The 18,623-nt window shown below is 37.9% G+C and overlaps 1 protein-coding gene across 1 annotated transcript in view; it reads right to left on the bottom strand.

The window, feature by feature from the left end:
- Positions 1-16,134, bottom strand: part of LOC306860429 (microtubule cross-linking factor 2-like) — a 58,125-nt gene extending 41,991 nt beyond the window's left edge. Inside the window, exons 1-3 of the mRNA XM_079402145.1 lie at positions 15,060-16,134; positions 13,188-13,412; positions 4,425-4,583 (exon numbers count right to left, since the gene is read on the bottom strand). Coding sequence (XP_079258271.1) covers positions 4,425-4,583; positions 13,188-13,412; positions 15,060-15,917 — 1,242 coding nt within the window. The 5' untranslated portion in view covers positions 15,918-16,134. The remainder of the gene's footprint in view (positions 1-4,424; positions 4,584-13,187; positions 13,413-15,059) is intronic.
- Positions 16,135-18,623: the final 2,489 nt, after the last annotated feature.

The following is an 18,623-nucleotide window of genomic DNA, read 5'->3' as shown; positions in this document are numbered from 1 at the left end:
AAACTGTACTTGCAGATTTGAAACTTTACTTTAAAGTACATTTTAAATCATTATGTTTTAAAGTATGCTTTGATGAGTTGACTAACATATTAAAGCACAAGTACTGAATTTCAATGGTAGTGTGTTATTCGATATCACATATAACGTTTACTTATTAATATAAGTATAAAGTTTACTTTTTACTTTATTAAATTGCAACTTCATTAAAAATGCATAATTACAAGTTTCATAGAGACATGACATTTAAAGTATTTTTAGTTTATTATAAAAGTTTGTCAGTACATTTGGCAGCACACTTGATTATGAAAAAGTAATTATGAAATTATGTACTTAAAGTCGGTCAAAACAGCACTCTGCATTTATAATAAATGCAATCTAATGTATTTTAATTGTATAGCAATTAACATGCAATTATGTGCCAAAAAACAGTCAGTTAACTCTTGAGTATATCATTTTAAAATAAATAATTTCTGTACTCTTATAAAATTATGCTAAAGTGTACTTCTTTTTCACAAGGAACTTATTGGTTTTTGAGAAAATAACCATATCCAGGTCACACGTGTGAGTGATATGTGTGCGTTTCTCACTTGCTTTTATTCTCTATTTTTCCCATCATGTTCCAAACCAATACAAAACCTTGAATGCCATGTGCTTTGATGCTGCTGTACAGGTCAGACTCTACAATACAGAGAAACACAGCTGCCAAACCTTCCCAGACTCAAGACCTCACAATCCAGCAGCTATTGTGCCTCCGACTCTCTTGTTCATGTTATTTATAGCAATGTAAATATTGGATACAATGAAAACTGCATATTGTAAATACAGTCTGAGAACACTCACTTTATTATGACTGTGTGCATTGTGGGTTCATGAATCCAATTCATTGAATAGTTTTATAATGGACAGAAAAGGGCAATTTGAAATGCACCACTATAACCACACAAGCACATACTACAAAGTATCATGGTACAGAGTATTCTACTAGGGTTATTGGACCACTTATGTACCATTAGTATCTTCAAGGTACCTTAGAGTACCATGTGAACACCATTGTACATGAATATAGTGATCATTCTGTACCACAGTACCATGGTACCACCACTGTAAGAGAAAAGTAAATCGATTTGTCTTGAAATGACAAGGCTCATCTATCTGGAAGTTATTTCTTATAAAAGCTCACAGCACTGTGCTTACTGACCTATGACTGTTCTCGTAATCAGCATTTCATTCCTCTACTTCTGAAACAGTTACATGACCACCTGCTAAATCCCACATCATCCCTCACACTTTTAGGGAGTTTTCAGCAAACTCTGAATATTCTGGAATGCTCAGAATTCCTTAAAATCTTCCCATGCTTTTCCCAACAAGGCGGTTTTAAAATTTAAATAGCCCTGCCGCATGACTCCATCTATAAGTGTTCCTCATCTAGTGTTTGTTTCCATCAAAGCAGCTGATGCTGTGTTAGTGAACCCTGCTTCAGAGACCCTGCACTTCCTTCCTTTCTCAGGGTTTCCCCTTCAGAACAAAACAAAGATAGAAGCTTCCTGAAAAATAGAAATAAAAGTTCAGTCAGCCTCATAGCACTGTTTCCTCTAGCAGAGTCTAGAAGGGCTCTGGGTCAACAAATAAGCTCTATATGGATAATGCCACTAACACATGCTGTTTTTGAGACTCATTGGGCACTCACTAAATGATAAATTAACAAATGAGCTATTGGTATGAATGCGTATTTGGAGAAAGAAAAAGTTGCGTTCTTATACTAACCTTTTACTGTACCGAAGCCTATTAAACACCTGTAAAACAGGCCCTATAAAACAGCCCCTCCACATAGCGACCACCATCAGAAGCCATAAACACACACAAACACACACCTCTTACACTCCCAGCAGCAGTAGACATGTGAACCTAATCACCCGTGAGACTTCACGCCAGCTGCAGTACCGATCGATACCCGTTGTGTGTTAAATGAAGTATTGAGAGAGAGTTTGAGAATGAGGGATGGAGAGCATAGAAGGAGAACGAAAAGCATTTGTAGGATGGAAAAAAGGATTTTTGGGTGGGGTGCTATCTAAGTTAAAAATCCCTATTTCAGCAAGCTTTCATTTTGAGTGTTTATTTTTGCGTCAGGAAGAGAGTTCTTTGATGGTGATCTGATGGCATCAGCATGGTCCTCATGCAGACTCTGTCCTTTCTCACTGACCTACTAAAAGTCTGAGAAGTCTCTTTAAAAATAAAGCGATTAGTGATCATGGTTGAGAGATTTCTTTTCTGTCCATTCTTCCTTATGGTATTCACCATTGACATTTGTTTATTTTAATAATTTAGCACATGCATCATCAGATGTAACTTTACATCCACTTAAAACAAATATTCTTTTAAATGTACAGTAAAAAACATCTTGGGCTATCTAATCACCAGTAGAAACTACTTCTACTTGAGCTATAATAACCATAATAATACAGAATTAAGAGTTAATCAAGTCTCCTATAAAAGGTGGTGTTACAACAGAAAATATAAAACAAAAACAAATAACAAAAAGAAAAAGAAGAAAAAAACAATTTAAACAAAATGAAAAATAAAATAAAATAAATTACGTTTTTCGCCATAATTCTTAAAAGCACAAATTTGATAGTATATTACAGTAAAATATTATATAGTGCGATGTTAAACCACTAACAGTTTTTCACCATATATAAAAAGATATGAAATCAGTCAATTACAAATACAGTTTAGCCATCATTATACAAAAATATTATACTGCAGAATTCCACGATTGACCCATTAGAATCAAGTTTTTGTTCTAATAAATGTTTATACATCTCTTTGATCCTGTACTTTGTTAACAGAGTGAATGTATGTCAGAGTGAGATATCATGTTGAGTCAGATCATCAGATCATCTTCGTTTGCATGTAATGATCCATTGTTTCTTTCCATTCCAGTCATCTGTTGTCTGAAAGGCTCCACTGGCTCTTTTCTGGAAGTTCAGTTGAGGATGAACTCTTGCTGTGTACCATAAGTGCCTGCTATGCCAAGAATTCAGTCCTCAACAACAGAGAGCGGCACGCATCCTGCCCTGGGCTTTCAGCCAATAAGAACACAGAGCAAACCTGTGAGCCGACCCAAAGCAGAGCAGCCGAGCGAATAAGAGCGCTGGCATTGACTATCACAGCGGTATACAACACCCCGTAAAATGATTCTCAAAGAAAACAGTGAACTGACCAATAATGACCATTGCTTCATACAATCATGCATTCATCACTTTCCATCATGCAGCAGACATAGCTAATAGAGCACAGACCAACCACTGAGCCAATATAGACCATCCTGCCAATGATCCATTACTCAGAACACAAAGGAACATTTATCACCAAAAGAATGCAGGCCAAAACAGAGAATTAACCAAACACAAGGAGCATGCTTTATGTTCCTCCTCGTTAAACTGTCAGTAGAGAAAATCTAATGCTAAATTCATGTGCTCCCCGTCCACCCTCAAACCCACCCACCCAAGCTGACATTTACACAGAGAAAGTCAACAGATCGGTCTGAGCGAAGTGCTCTCAGCTCCTCCTGTAACACACACAGAGCTTTGACTACAGCAAAGCGCTGCGCCTCAAGTTAAACGAAAGTGTCAAGATTAAGAGTTCTGCCCCAAGCCAAATCAAGTACAATATAAATACTTTTCCTTTCAGAAACCTTCCCTGGAGCTCCTAATGAAGCCTTTTCGGAGAATCTGAAACTAATTAATGATCGTATTTTCCCCAATTAGCAACTTCTTACAGAACTAATTTCCTTCATTGCAGCTAAAATGGCCAAAAATGGATAGTTCCAGCTCCAAATGGCCAACTTCTGTGGCAACATGTAACTTGTGATTTAAATTCTTTATTAATCAATACAGATAGGCTTATGAACTACATTACTTAGCAAAAGAATGGCTTACTTAGGCTATTATTAATGGTGAATTCTAAGGCAAGCATCATTATTTTATAATGAATTATACCTCAAAAATCCTGTGATTTGTCACCAAACTTACAGTTTTTGCCCAATGAACAAGCTAGAAAATCCCCCAAAATCCCATTGACCTATCATATTTAGGGACCACCACATTATCGTAGAAATTTGGGGTGGGGTCAATAAGTAACCACCTCGCACACAGCACATAGCAATGCTTTAACAACCACACAAATTAACTTTATCAACCACAAAGCAATTCTCTGGTAGCACCCAGACCACCCTAGCAGAATCTTTTCTTCAGTTTCATAATGCATATCACACTTCTTTTCTGTGGTAAAATACACAGCAGCTCATTGCATTTTCCCACAAATTTGAGAAGTGTCATACTTCAAATATCTACAGCTCATTTAAAAGCCCACTTGCTATCTACTCAACATCCTGAAAGCTTCTGGAATGATCAGTTATCTCTCACCTCTCTGGCCTTTTCCATCTCCGCTTGCAGGACCTGCTTGGCCACCTCCAGATCCTGTAATTTCACCCTCAGCTCCTCGTTCTCCTGCTCCAGACGAGATCTCTTCTTCTCCACAGCGTCCAGCTCATTGTGCAGACGGATGGACACGTCTTTTGCCACCTAAAACAATGACAACAGTTTTTATGAGGGGAGAATTAACAATATCCTCTGTGAGCTGCATACAAAGACAAGCTCAGTGAAAAATAATAGGCAAGAGAATATAAATGTATTATATTGAAATATTACAGAAATGGTGATAAACATATTTCATTCAATGCTGATAAATACAGAAAACGATGCAGTGTACTGCTAAAAACTGAAATAAAAAATGCTGCATGCTGTAGTAATTAATCCTATCGTAAAATTTGTTCTCTTTTAGCTTTGCCAGTGAAAAGTATTAAAGATGGTTGGTTCATAAGTCTATGTTTCATGTCTCCCTGGAGGTAGAGGAAAGCTCATTAAAAGTGGTTGATCGTAAAGCTGCACTAACTTCTTAAGCAGGCAATTATCGGTGTTGGGCAAACAAAGACAGAGAATCCAAACCCATCTCTACCACACACACGCATACTGGTGCCTGGACCATTTTAGCAGCACAAGAGCATTTGTCATTACTGACAATGTTTGTATGTTTCTATAGGGCACATATTAAGGAAGGATGTAGGTTTGGGTGAGAGGAATGAGGAAAGAGAGTGCAGTAGTCACTGAATGGGGTAAATGGGGATTGTGAAGGGCTAGGAGGAGAAACACAGTCCCTGTTTGTGAGGGAGGGTTTTCTCCTCTCTGTGTGTCTGAACCACAGCCAAGGTGCAGCTGGGTACCCACAATGCTCCTCTGTACCAACACCACGCTCTAATTCATATCAGATACCTCCATTTCTCATTCTTTCCTTTTCTTTATTTCACCAACAGCTTCTCTGACTGGTTTCATCAGTCTTTTTTTCCAATTCGCATTGCCAGGAGCTATAAACATCATTGTTTATCCATCAATGTTGTGGAAGAAACTAACTAAAAGCAAAACTACTACCTTAACTACATTTTCAGTAGCATTACAGTAATGTCATGGCCTAATGGATAGAGAGTTGGACTTGTAACCTGAAGGTCGTGGGTTCGAGTCTCAGGTCCGGCAGGGATTGTTGGTGGGGGGAGTGAATAACCTCACTCTCTCCACCCTCAATACCACGACTGAGGTGAGACCCTTGATCAAGGCACCAAACCCCCAACTGCTCCCCAGGCGCCGCAGCATTGGCAGCCCACTGCTCTGTGTGTGTGTTCACTGCTGTGTGTGTGTGCACTTGGATGGGTTAAATGCAGAGCACAAATTCTGAGTATGGGTCACCATACTTGGCCACACACCACTTCCCTTTCCCTTTACTAGCTACTTTCCCCAAAATGTTGTGCTGTGGGATGATAAAATTGTGTTTGCTGTTTTGCTGTTGCTTTATATTGGACATGCACATTAAAAACATTATTTTACAGCAAAAAAAAGTTAATTGAACACGTTTTCACCATTATCCTACAGTATATGGTGAAAAAAGGTGAAAATTATCATTAGAATATATAGGTTATGTACTATATATAATATTATAATTAAAAACTACCCTTTTATAAGTAAAAATATTCACTATTTATTGACATATTGACTATTTACTGACAAACAATAATAGGGCAGATGTCTAGGTGTGACCTATATTATTTATTTTCTTCCTATTTTTGTTATTAGTTATGCAATTTTGTATTTTAGTTGTGTTTAATGTTTATTGCATTATAGGTGTTATGTAAGTTACTCCAATGGTGTTTTGCCACAGTTCCTGAAAAAAGAAACCTTTTTAATGAACTGTAAACATTTTTACACATCAATACCATTTTGGATTGTATATTAAATTATATCAAAGACACATGGAGTTATTAACTGTAAAATACACACCAATAACTGTAAAAACCCAATCGTTAAAGCAAAAGCACAGCTTTTTTATATATATAATTATAACAAGAGTTTTTATACAGTATCAGTCTTTATATGGACAAACAGAAAAGCAAGAAATAAATCAATGTCACCATTCATGATATAATATAAAATATGTCTCTAAACCACAGGCCCAGGGTTTTATGGTAATTGCATGTCTGTATTGTCACACAAAAGCTTTAATTAGCAGAGCTTCGAAAGTGTCTGTTGGTCCCAGATTATTTGCATTCACTCCTCCCTCCATTCTGTCTGGGCGCCACCCACCTGCCTTTGTCTGACAATCTCACGGCCTGTTGTCGTTTTTTACATGCAAAAAGAGATAGACTCCTCGAGATCCACAGGGAAAGGGGCAGTGAAGCACTGCAGTGTCGTGTGTGTGTGTGTGTGTGTGTTTCACTCCTCTCTGATCCTGCTTTTCAGGATTGTGCCGCCTCTCTGCTGTGCAAACGGTCGTTTTAAATGACTTCCCTCTAGATCTGTATCTGGTTGCATCTGCGGGACAGCCGCCCGGGCACATTCACACTATAAACTCAACCTTGCCCTGCTTAGAAAAAGCAGACTGCCCTTTGGTTAACCTCTTAGCACACATGCGGCTCAGATGAGCCATATGAAGACAGTCCAAGGGCACCAAATACTGCTGTGTTGAAAGACACCCAATAACACAGCTTCACTACATTTTTAAATGGACTGACACTTTAAATGCAGCTTCCAGCCATATGTCACTCTTGAGTTCATTTTACAAATCCTGCAAAGTAACAAAGTCAACATAAAACGGCATTTGCAAACCATTTTACTTATAATGTGATGCATTTCTAAATGAAAAAGAATATTCAATGAGATAAAACGTATAGGGCAAGTAATTGGAGATTTTAGCCTAAGTCTCCTGCTTCTCAATTTTTTATTCTAGAAAAGAGACCCTAGTTATCTCAAATGTGCCTCCTCTAGAGTTTGATCTCAGCTTAGGATCTGGTTTTTAAAGCAGGACTTTGTCTTGCTCCGTGGCTGTTTGACATGTGAATGCAGCACATGGCTGATTATAAATGTGCACTCCTCACATAGATGATAATGAAGTGGTTCGACAGGGAGTGGACCAAGCCAGCTACACAACAAGGAGGTGTTCATTACTATGTGTCTCTGTCTCTCCCCTCTTATCTCCAGGATGCTGCTGCTAAGCTGATATCCGAACAGGCGAAGGCCAAACTGACCAAACAGTATTTTCCTTGCTTATCATCATCTGTCACCATCACTTCCTTTTTATTATTCTCCTTCTGCCCAGAGAATTATTTTTTTTCTGCTCCGAGGTTGCTCTTTCATATCTCAAGGCTAACTGCAGGTCTCATTAAGCCCACAAAATACTTTAATATTCGTGTATGTGCTAGGGTATACATACAGTGCATGTGGTGTAATAATTTCATCAGCAGCACAGTATGCCATAAGCTTGTGCTCTCTGTAGGGTCATCTCGCATATGCACGTTGGCGCTAATCGAGTGCTGCATTGATGACCAAAAAAAACCCAATTGGATAACCATTGGATTATTGGAGAATATAAACTCAAACAAAGATTTATGTTTTTTACACATTTTGTTCATCACGATAATCTTTACAAATAAACTTATGAATTTTGAAACCTAAATACAATCACCAGAAATAAAAAGCTAAACATAGACTGAAAACAAACTACAGCAAGGTCACGTCTTTAATGTCACCTCCACTAAGCTTTTGAATTTCTGTAGTCCTATATAGCCATGTGTTAGCCACCCCCTTTTTCAAGACAAATAAACCTTTTAAAAAATGTTACAAGGGGATATTACTGTGTATTTTTTGGTCACAAAATAAAATGTGAAAAAATCTTGATCTTGTGTTCACAACAGACCTTATTTCAGGAATTTAATCAAAAACACATTCAAAACACCCATTGACTTTAGGACAACACTGCACATTCATGTCAAAACTGAAGTATTCATTTAAGTAATAACTTTGTCTTAGAGGTTTGGCCCAGAAATAATAGAAACAAATAAGACAATTGTTGACTTGCAGTAAGAGTATAGAGCTATAAATGACTAGCAGAGCTCAAAAAATGGTCTTTAATAAATCTGATAAGAATTTTGAGTTTATAATGAAATCTCTCACTTTTGTCTTAGCAAATCTAAACATAGATTGAGACATTGTTGAGACCTGTAAAGTCTAAAGGAGATAACATTTTGAGAAGCAGAAGACTTAAACATCTGCATCCTCCATTAGGACTGGGTGTGCAACAACAGAAATATTGCATGAAATCCAATTTTAAACTATCTACCATCAGAAAAGAATAACGACTATGCAAGCTGTATAGTACCTCAGCCACTAGAATTTAATCGGAGTGATTTCAGTTTTGACGCACTAGATGATCAGAATTTCCTTATATTCATTTCATTTCTGATATTTGTTGTCTACAGCTGTAATCATTCTCTCCGTTTCTCAGCTGTTGTTTTGCATGAGCACATGGCCAGAGAAGCTCAGATGGATAACAGAGGGAGAGAGGAAGCTCCAGTGTTCCTCCAAACCCAATTTCACAAGCCACAGCAGCTGATGAGAAGCTGTGGAGCTGTTTTCCGTCCTTCCCCTGACAGATCTGGGAGACGTTGCTCTCATTGGATGAGAAATGAGGCCAGTGCTTCAGAGAGCAGGAAATGGTGCAGGGATCTTACAAACATTCAGATCCTCCATCAAACCTTTTCACCCCCACCCCCTCCTGACCATGACATCATCCCCTCCCCCTTCATCCCGAGAGACCAGAGAGAGATGGGAAGTCAAACATGGGAAACTCGTGTAAGTCCAAGGGGAAAAAATATATTTGTCTTACACAGCCTCTTGGTCAGAATATCACTGACCTCTGAATGAAGTTCATTCATAAGGAAAGTACCAAGCAATAACTGATACGTGTGTCATCTCAGCCCCAAAAAGTTCACAGAAATCAAGGGTTTTACTTAACATGTAATACATTGTGGACAGATTGATTCATCAGAAAATATTCTGTCATTTTAAGATAACAAATTTTCAGAATTCAAAAGAAATGTTTAATTTGTCTTCATAAATACTTGATTGCGGCCGGTTATTTGCATCCTTCTGGGGTAATCAATTTCCTAAATATCTGTGCTCCCCAGGCAGATCTTTCTTTTCGCACAATATAATATTTTCAACTCATGTTAGCATTTCATTTCCAATTATTTATATTTTTGGTAAGTAAGTCACATAATAAGCAGGATAATGTACAGTCAGCCGGTCATTATTGCGAAATAAACCAAAAGGGTGATCTGCTTAACATCACGGTCCCTTTCGGTTTTACCTGTATGTAAAGTTTCTTCTCCAAAAATATAGTTCATAACAATCAGCCTAGCAACAAGACAAACATTGACTCAATCTTCTGAGGTATTTTTCACTAGTTGATAACATTTGGCAGCAGTTGTGTTTGTATGAAACGAGAGTGTGTTTGTGCTGTGAAACAAAAGACATAATAGTCAGATGAGTGGTCTGCTCAACAGCACTGCCATGGCCGACAGTGAATATTACAAATATATTGACCACTAATCTTAACTGAACACTGCAGCAAGTGTTACACAACTGAACAGACGAGCATCTTGCTAAATATATGCACTATATTACATTTCTTCTTTTATTTTTACATTATAGTGGTGGGTATCGAGTTTGATACTTTTTTGTCACCGATCAAATTGCCTCAATATCATTGAGTATCGAAAAATATCTTGTCGTTCAGTACGCAATTTCGATATCTAAGGGGTTAATCTCATCAACGTCGGTGAGCCAATAAGCATGCTGCATGCTTTATGTGCCTAAGTGCTGGCGATTGCGATCTAATGTGTGTTTTGGCCATATAATGTTGCTGAAATATGCTATTTGTAGCCTTTTATATCAAGCTAATCGTTCCACCTGCTTAGCATTTTTCATGAAATTCCTTTGTGCAGTGGCTCAGGCTTTAAGTCTGTCAACAAGCTGAAAAAATAAAAATAAAACCAAATTTTTGTGAGGTGACGTGTAATGTAATCTTGTTCAAATGGATTTCATAAAATGAAAAAGTATCGTTCAGGAATCGGTATCGAAGTCAAAGTATCGGTATCGATATTAAAAGAATTTTATCAATACCCAGCCCTACTTCATTATTTAAAGGGGTCATATGATGCTTTTTAAAGATCATTATTTGGTGTATTTGGTGTAACAGAATATGATGACATGCTTTAATGTTCAAAAACATATTAATTTTCCAAATGTGGGGGCGTGTTTAAATGAGCTGTTTTAGGGAAGCGTGGCAGAGTCTTAACTTTTATAAAGAATATCTCTTTGGTTTTGAGACTTTAGTCTTTGCAACTTCAGGGATTTTATCTATGCACAATCAGCTTGTAACACTCCAAAGAGAAAGGACAACTTGAAATCGCATCATATGACCCCTTTAATGTATATTTGAATAAATATGTCAAGAAAGTTTATTACAAGCACTGTATCATTTTTATATTGAAACATTAATTGGAATCAAAACATATTTATATTAAAAGTTGACATAAAAACTGCCTTTTGTGCAATTTTATAAAACAAATAATCAACTAAAAGTTGATTATTAAATAGAGTTTATTGTCAGTTTAGTTTTTTGGCTACTTTAAAACTTTATTGATGGTTTCTGTGTTTTAATAAAAAATTCAATTCGTTGCATCACTTTAAACTAGTACTGATTGTTGCACGAGTTGTTCTCATAACCCCTTAAGGCTACAAGAAAATCTGAGTTAGCACTTCGATTTGCACACTGTTTTGTTGCTGTGCTAATCTGAATGTAAAGAAGCAATGCCCTTCCTCCTTAAAGCCTAGCATGCCTGTCACAGCGATAGCAATGGAGTATTTCAACCAGTTGAATGCACAAGCGCCGTGAAGATCAGTGTAATCTGACCTGGCTGTGTAGAAACAATTGACCCTGTGTTAGGAGACTCCTGTCAGCAGTTAAAGAATTCAGCAGAGGCTGAGATGTTTTTTCTACAGACACCACCCCCCTCCTGTGTTTCACGCCAGATCGATTGTGTTTTGCAGCCTCTGATCCTTACCAGCTGTGTCCTGAGTGGTAAAACTTAAGTATGTGACAGTGTAACTTGTTATAGACCAACACAGCCAGTCTCAGTAGCACAAAGATCCACAGTACTTGCTTAGCAAAGGAAATCACTCTCCCTCCTTTTCCTCCCTCTGTTACTGTATACAAATCAGCCATGTAAAAGAGGAATACAGTGCTGACGGGAATGACATCATGGTTATTTCTCCTCTCACAGACAGACCAGAGAAAGGAAGTATTGTGTCCTCAGCTATGTGAGACAGTTGCCTGTGTGGTGCATTACATGCTGCCTAAAGCATGATCTTACAGTCTACCGCAGACGTCTCCATCATTGGATATTTTATGAGATTCATGTCATTCAGAGAGTCTTGTGAAAAATAAGTACACTTTAGCATACTTTAAAAAAAAGTACTTAAAGTATATATTTTAAGTGGGGAATGAATATACTGGGAGGGGGGTGGGGTCAGACACTTAATTGCATATTATTTACAATTAAATTCAATTGTTTTATAATTTACATTTATATTATGTAATATACATTACATTAAATTCCCTATTAGTTGAATTTAAAAGTGTTTTCGACCCACTTAAGTAGGACTTAAGTGACATCTCTATACAGTACATCAATTACATAATTTCATAATTACTTCTGTTGTCTTTGAAATATGGTTAAAGTGTGTTGCTGCATTTACTGACAAGCTTTTATGTAAACTACAATATACTTTTATGTATTTAAATATATTTGTAATTACACATTTGTAATGATGAGTTACAATAGTACATTTAAAGTGCCCTATTATGGATGTTTGAAAATGAGCTTTCATGCAGTGTAACACAGCTCAAAGTGAATGAAAACATCCTGCAAAGTTTTAAATCTGAAAGTGCACCGTGTATAAAGTTATTGTCTCTCTCACTTGTTGCGCGCACAGACCTGGGAAAACTTTATTTTCGCGTTGGTCTGAATGAAAATGCAAATTCATTCTTTGCCACTAGGTGCCGCTTTTGGAGCGTTACAAGCTCACAAACACTGCTTTAAATGAAATCGACCAATCACTGCAGATTAGCAAAGGAGGGGTTTGGAAAAAGAGCAAATGGTTTGGAAGTCGTTAAGCAAATAAGGTACAAATAAAAGCATATTACAAGAAAATCTGTGTTTTTTGACCTTGCATGCATGTCAACCTGTTGTTGGGGCCTCCCAAAACCAAAATATGAACCTTTCATAACCAATAATAGGGGCACTATTACATTAACTTCAACTGTAATATTTAATAACACACCACAGTTAAATTACAATTAGCTTTTTTACATGCGATTTACTATCAAAAATAAGTGTACTTCTTTTAAGCATGACAAAAGATTAAGTGCAAGTGTACCTAAGTGTGTTCTAGAAACAGCTATGAAAGTGTACTGTCCTTAAGTACACTTAAATGGCCTTTTATTTCATTAAAATTGTATTATATGCAAATACGGTTTCTTAAAATGTACAAAAGTACATATTCAAAAGAATTAAGCACACTTCATTTTCACAAGGTGTTTGAGTCAAACTCAACTTAGAGATCAAGCAATCACTTGCTAAACACAGTAAGCTAACAGAATACATTTGGTGGCTTTTATCTGTAATAAATCACACCTTCCCACCAACTGAATTACTACATCACACATTAACTCGCTCTAACCTTGACATCTTGCTCCAGTGTTCGAATAAGCTCCCCGTCCACTTGTCCGGTCTGGGCCACGCGGATGCTGCGTCTCTCGGCCTTCTTGAGGCGGTATTGCAGGATGCGGCAGGTTTTGTTGGCCTGATCCAGCTGCTGTCTGAGCTCCTGGAGCTGATAGACATCCTCCTCCATATACATGTCCCTCATCTCCAGCATCTCAGAGCGAAGCTCCTCCATCTCGTCCTGATACACACACACACAATGCATCATTTTAGAAATGACTATGCGCTTTGCAAGCTTTTTCAAAAACATATTGGACATTTTAATTAGACAGGGCTGCCACTGGTGTCACCCAGGATCAAGGGTAGAATGAAAAGCCACTTGAGATCACGGTAGCTACGAATTTATGTATTATGCTGCATTATGATTTTCCTCCAGACTCTTTTACTACACAGTTTACATAATAGCGCCATGTTTAGAAAGCAGATTTGCTCTAAACCCAAATAAACTATTTATGCCTCAAATGGGTAAAAATGCATCCCGCTTTCAGAGGCTGATAGATGCAGTGGGCCACCGCGTGCTGCCACACATTTCCAGTGAATATAGGTCAACTACTGCAGCTCGCGTCACGTGCTCAGCGCGCGGATAAACAATGGAGTGAAAAGTGGGCGCGGGCGCAGTGGACTGACTGACTGCTGCAGCATCTGTACAAACAGCTGCATTATTTAAGCAACACACACGATTAATAACAACACAATTAATGCTTTTATATTAGGCGTGGCATATGAAATAGATTTGGTTCTGTCATGGTCTTGTGATGGTTTATGAAAACCGAGATTACAAAAGAATCACTGTTTATCTCTTACATATGACTCGTAGTAATTCTGGAGAAATGACCTGCCCATATCATAGTAAACAAGGATCTTAAATACTGTATATGCCTTGCAAGAAGAATGAATACAGTGTTTGCAGTTTCAGGGGGAAGGAACATAGACATTTAGATAATGATATATGGCAGAAATACAGTATTATACTGGTTACCCTGCTAAAATGTACCATTGTGACTAGTTTCACACAGTTACTACAGTTATTTTGACAAATTGCACTGTAAAACATGCTTTCAGCATTATAAAAACGTCTTGTTTCCATCTCTAAACTTCATTAACTTCCTTTTCTTGATTCAATAATTCATTTCTAAGTGGGCTAGAGTGTAATTAATGAATCAGTTTGATTTTTAGCATTTTCATTTATAATGGGTTACATTTTTATAGTGTAGTAATAATTATAAAATAATTAAAAGATTCTGAAATCTTATACTAATATTGTATTACAGGTTTACTGTAACTCTAACTGTACACTTGGGAAAAATGTTAAAGGTCTTTAAAGGTTCAGAAAGAATCTCCCTGTGCAGATTATGTTCCATGAAGATATTTTGTAAATTTCCTACCGTAAAAATATATCAAAACTTATTTTTTGATTAGTAATATGCATCGCTAAGAACTTCATTAGGACAACTTTAAAGGCCATTTTCTCAATTATTATTTTTTTTATTGCACCCTCAGATTTTCAAAGTTGTTTCTATGCCAAATATTGTCCTATCCTAACAAACCATACATCAATGGGGGGAAAAATGTCTCAATTTAAAAAAAATTATAATAATATTTGACCCTTATGACTGGTTTTGTGGTCCAGGGTCACATATGTTCTTGAGAACAGTGTTTTGGTTCTTGGCTGTTTAAAGCACCAACACATAGATGATTTCTAAAGAGCTAGACAATAACATCATGTTGAACCTTAACCTGAATGTAGCAACTAAGATATTTTGGTGGAAACTGTGGTTGCCATGGTGCTAATTTTATTTTACAATTAAACATAGAATCATTATGTTACCTTTAAATAATCATTCTCCGACCTGAGTTCCTCTATTTCCCTGACTAATTCCTCATGCATCCCGTCCATTAATTCCTCAGTCAGGTCCGAAAACGCCAAGGACGTGCTGGCGGGCATCCTGCTGTCGAAGGAGGTGAGCGAGCGCTCGTCGCCGGGAGAGACCCTCCCCTCTGCGGTCTCCATTGCCAGCGAGAGCCGGTCTTTCTCCACGCTGGTCTTGGTTTGACCACTCTTATCCAACAGTCCGTGTTCCGCTGGCGCTTTTTCTCCGTCGATCCCCCCGCGGCTGCTGCTCTCGGTGTCGCTGCTGAGCGCATCTGTGGAGACTTTATTCTCCTCGGAGGCGCAGTCGGAGAGCTCCGAGCTGCTGTCGGTGGGTGAGAGTTTCCCCGGAGCGCAGCCGGAGTCCTTGCTCAAATCATCCGATCCGATGCTGGCGTCCGAAACTTTTCTCCGGCCGCTTTTATTAGACTTCACGATGCTCTTCTGAGCACCGGCCGGGGACAGCGCGGGTTTGCCGGTCGGTTTACTCTTCTCTGTTTTTGTGTCCTTCCCGGTAACCGGGCTACGTCTGGACACGCGGCCGCCTAAATATATGGCCCCCGGTTTAACGCTCAGCGTCGGCGTGCCGATACCGCCGCGGATTTTAGTGAGGGACCACCCGGGCTCATCTCTGGGTCTTGCTGGAGACGGTGCCCGGTGTATTTTCTTTTTCTCGGTAACTTGTGGCGGCTGCTGTTGTGACGGCTGCGGCTGCTCTTGTTCTCCGGTGCTGCTCTCCATTTTCTGCTTTTGCCTCTTCTCCTTCGACGAGACAAAATGCGTCGGGGAACCGGTGTCAACCTTTGTCTTGGTCATTCATTCCGTTTACGAGACCCGAGTATAGCTGAAATGTACCTCCTCTCCTCAAACACAGAAGTTGAACTAAACGCTTCACACCAGATCAGCCGACATCAAAACCTCTGGAAATCCAAAATACAATGTAATTGCTTTGCTTGAGATGCTTCTGTTTTCTTCTGTTTACCACCAATGCAAGATATCCCCCTGCATGCGTCCTCGGTTTTGAACTGCGTCTGCTGCTCTGCTGAGTGTCGGCTGAGTGTTAGGGGTTTCTTTCTCTCCGCCCAGATGATGGGTTGGGTGGATCTGGAGAGCCTCGCGCGCAGAGCATTACTGCCACCAAGACACTGCACTTAAAAAAAGTAGACGCATAAAAAAAAAAAATCCTAAGCAAGGGTTTGGAATCGAAAAATACCGAAATGGAATGATTTTTGGCAATTATTAGAAGGCTAAGTCCGAGCAGCTTAAATACTATTTTTAACCCTTCTTTTTACATGAGTTAGTCTGAAAATAATGCTGTATTTCAGCAAGCAAAACATAAAACAGTGGCTTCTGACATGAAAATGTCCATTTATGTATGCAAAATTTTGTTAACAAGAGAAACTTAATCTCCAGAGATTAATAAATACAATTTGTTTTTCTGTATATGCACTTTTTTTAATTAACAAGTCCAAACAAAACATTTTCCCAAAGTAAAGAAAACTCTTTATCAATATTCTCAATAACTAACAAGGAGAGGTCTTTCAATTTAGGTAATGGCAGTGTGAAAATAAATGCACTATAGTATTAAATGCACTATTAAGTATCAATTTGGAATCAGCCAAACTTTCCTCCAGGCAATATCCGAGACAAAAGCATTCCAATAAACCATAACATTTGGAAGAAATAACAAATGTATTGATTTATTAGAAGAAGAGGCAGAAAAGCACTGCTTTCACTGAAATCGTGGGATCTAAAGAAGGTAAAATAGAAGGATAGGGAGTCATTTGAAAAACAGTCTAATAATTCCAGATAGTATGGCATCAAATCAATAGCAAATTATTTAAGGGTAATGGGAATATTAAAACGACAAAGAAAGAACTAATGGCTCTTATGAGTGGGGTCCTTAAGTGAATGACATAAACATACCGCGGTCCTATGATAGCACATGTAAGAGGACTTCTAATAGACTACATTTACATCTGCAAGACGTATTTTTAGAGTGTTTGCTGCAATACGTCTATAGGACGTTTTCTATCGGATGTCAAATAGACATTTATTAGATGTCTTTTAAGATGTTTATGATTTAGAATGTACAGTATGTAAAACTGACATCTTAAAGATATTTGTCAGATGTTTGTACACAGCAGATGCTTTCCAGATCAAGTGATCTTTAACATACGTTATGTAGATATACGTGTGCGATCTGGGGTGCGTTTCTCAAAAGCATCGTTAGGTAACTATGGTCACGATTGGTTCCATTGAAATCAATTGGTAACGACGGAACTTTTGACCATAGTTGCTTTTGGTAAACGCACCCAGAATGATAAACAGTGTAGTTTGATTCATTAACGAATTATTCAAATGAACTGGCTCTTTTTTAGTGAATCATGAACAGACCGACCAGACCAGTATAGTCGGATTCCCAAACAAATGAGCCATCTCTTTTTAATGATTGAATTAATCTTTTTAATGAATCCAGAAATACAATAGGCTAGTATTTATTTGAGTTTTATAAAACTTTAATAGTAGTGATTATTTTAATCTTTAATCATTTTATGTCCCCATAACACAGTCTGCTTTGTATTTCTTTTGAACTTGTGCAGGAGAGAGTTAGTTGTGATAATTTGGCATCAGTACACATAGGTTAACTTTTAAAAATCAATTAATGTATCCAGTCTTCTTGGCTACAAAAAGCTATTGACACATCATTAGTGCCTTAGAAAAAAGTATCATTAACAGCCTATTTAACACACATTGACCTTTTGACCCCAGTATATTGGATACGTTGCTAGATGTTGTCAGTTAAGTTAACACTGATTTTAACGAATGCCACTTTTTTGAAATATAAAATTCTCTTGAAAAAAAATCTACCACAACTTACTCTATACATTATTTGCATTTGCGTCACTTGATTTTTGGCTGAAACTTTAATAGTTACATGATGATAAATACATTTTTCTGTGCTGAATGCTGCCTCCTGCAGTGGAATGGGAGGCTGAATGATGAGGCAGGAATGTGAGCACAGGTCACATGCTCTATAATTAGTCTGTAACGATGGCTTTATTCAGAGACGGTCCTCCTGGCCGAACACTAGAGCCTTATTAAGAGCCCCTTCTGGCACCATGACAAAGGTGGTGCTCCCCGAACTTCACATAAACACATTGTTAATGGGTTTACCTACGAGAACACCCTGCTGGAGGCAGGGCAGAGAAACCGGTTGCTGTCTGTGTTAACTGAGCCGTTCTCAATGCCACATGAAAGAAAAGGATTGTCCCAATCCTCAAACAGAAGCAGATCAATGAGTCTTTACTTAATCTTTTATTGATTTAAAAAGAGGAACAAGCCTTTTATTCATCTACAGATGATGCATTCCTGTGTAGTGTATGTTTCTTTTTACAACAGAACTGTAGGAAAAGCAAAACTGGCATTGTATGTCAGAAATCAAAATAACACACGTGTGCTGATGGCATTATTTGCTACAAAACTGCTGTGAAACATATAGATATATTTAGAATGGATAAT

This window comes from Barbus barbus (assembly GCF_936440315.1).
Source record: "Barbus barbus genome assembly, chromosome: 41".
Lineage (NCBI taxonomy): Eukaryota > Metazoa > Chordata > Actinopteri > Cypriniformes > Cyprinidae > Barbus > Barbus barbus.
The sequence above is the reverse complement of the archived record's forward strand: the minus strand, read 5'-3'. Positions and strand labels throughout refer to the sequence as shown.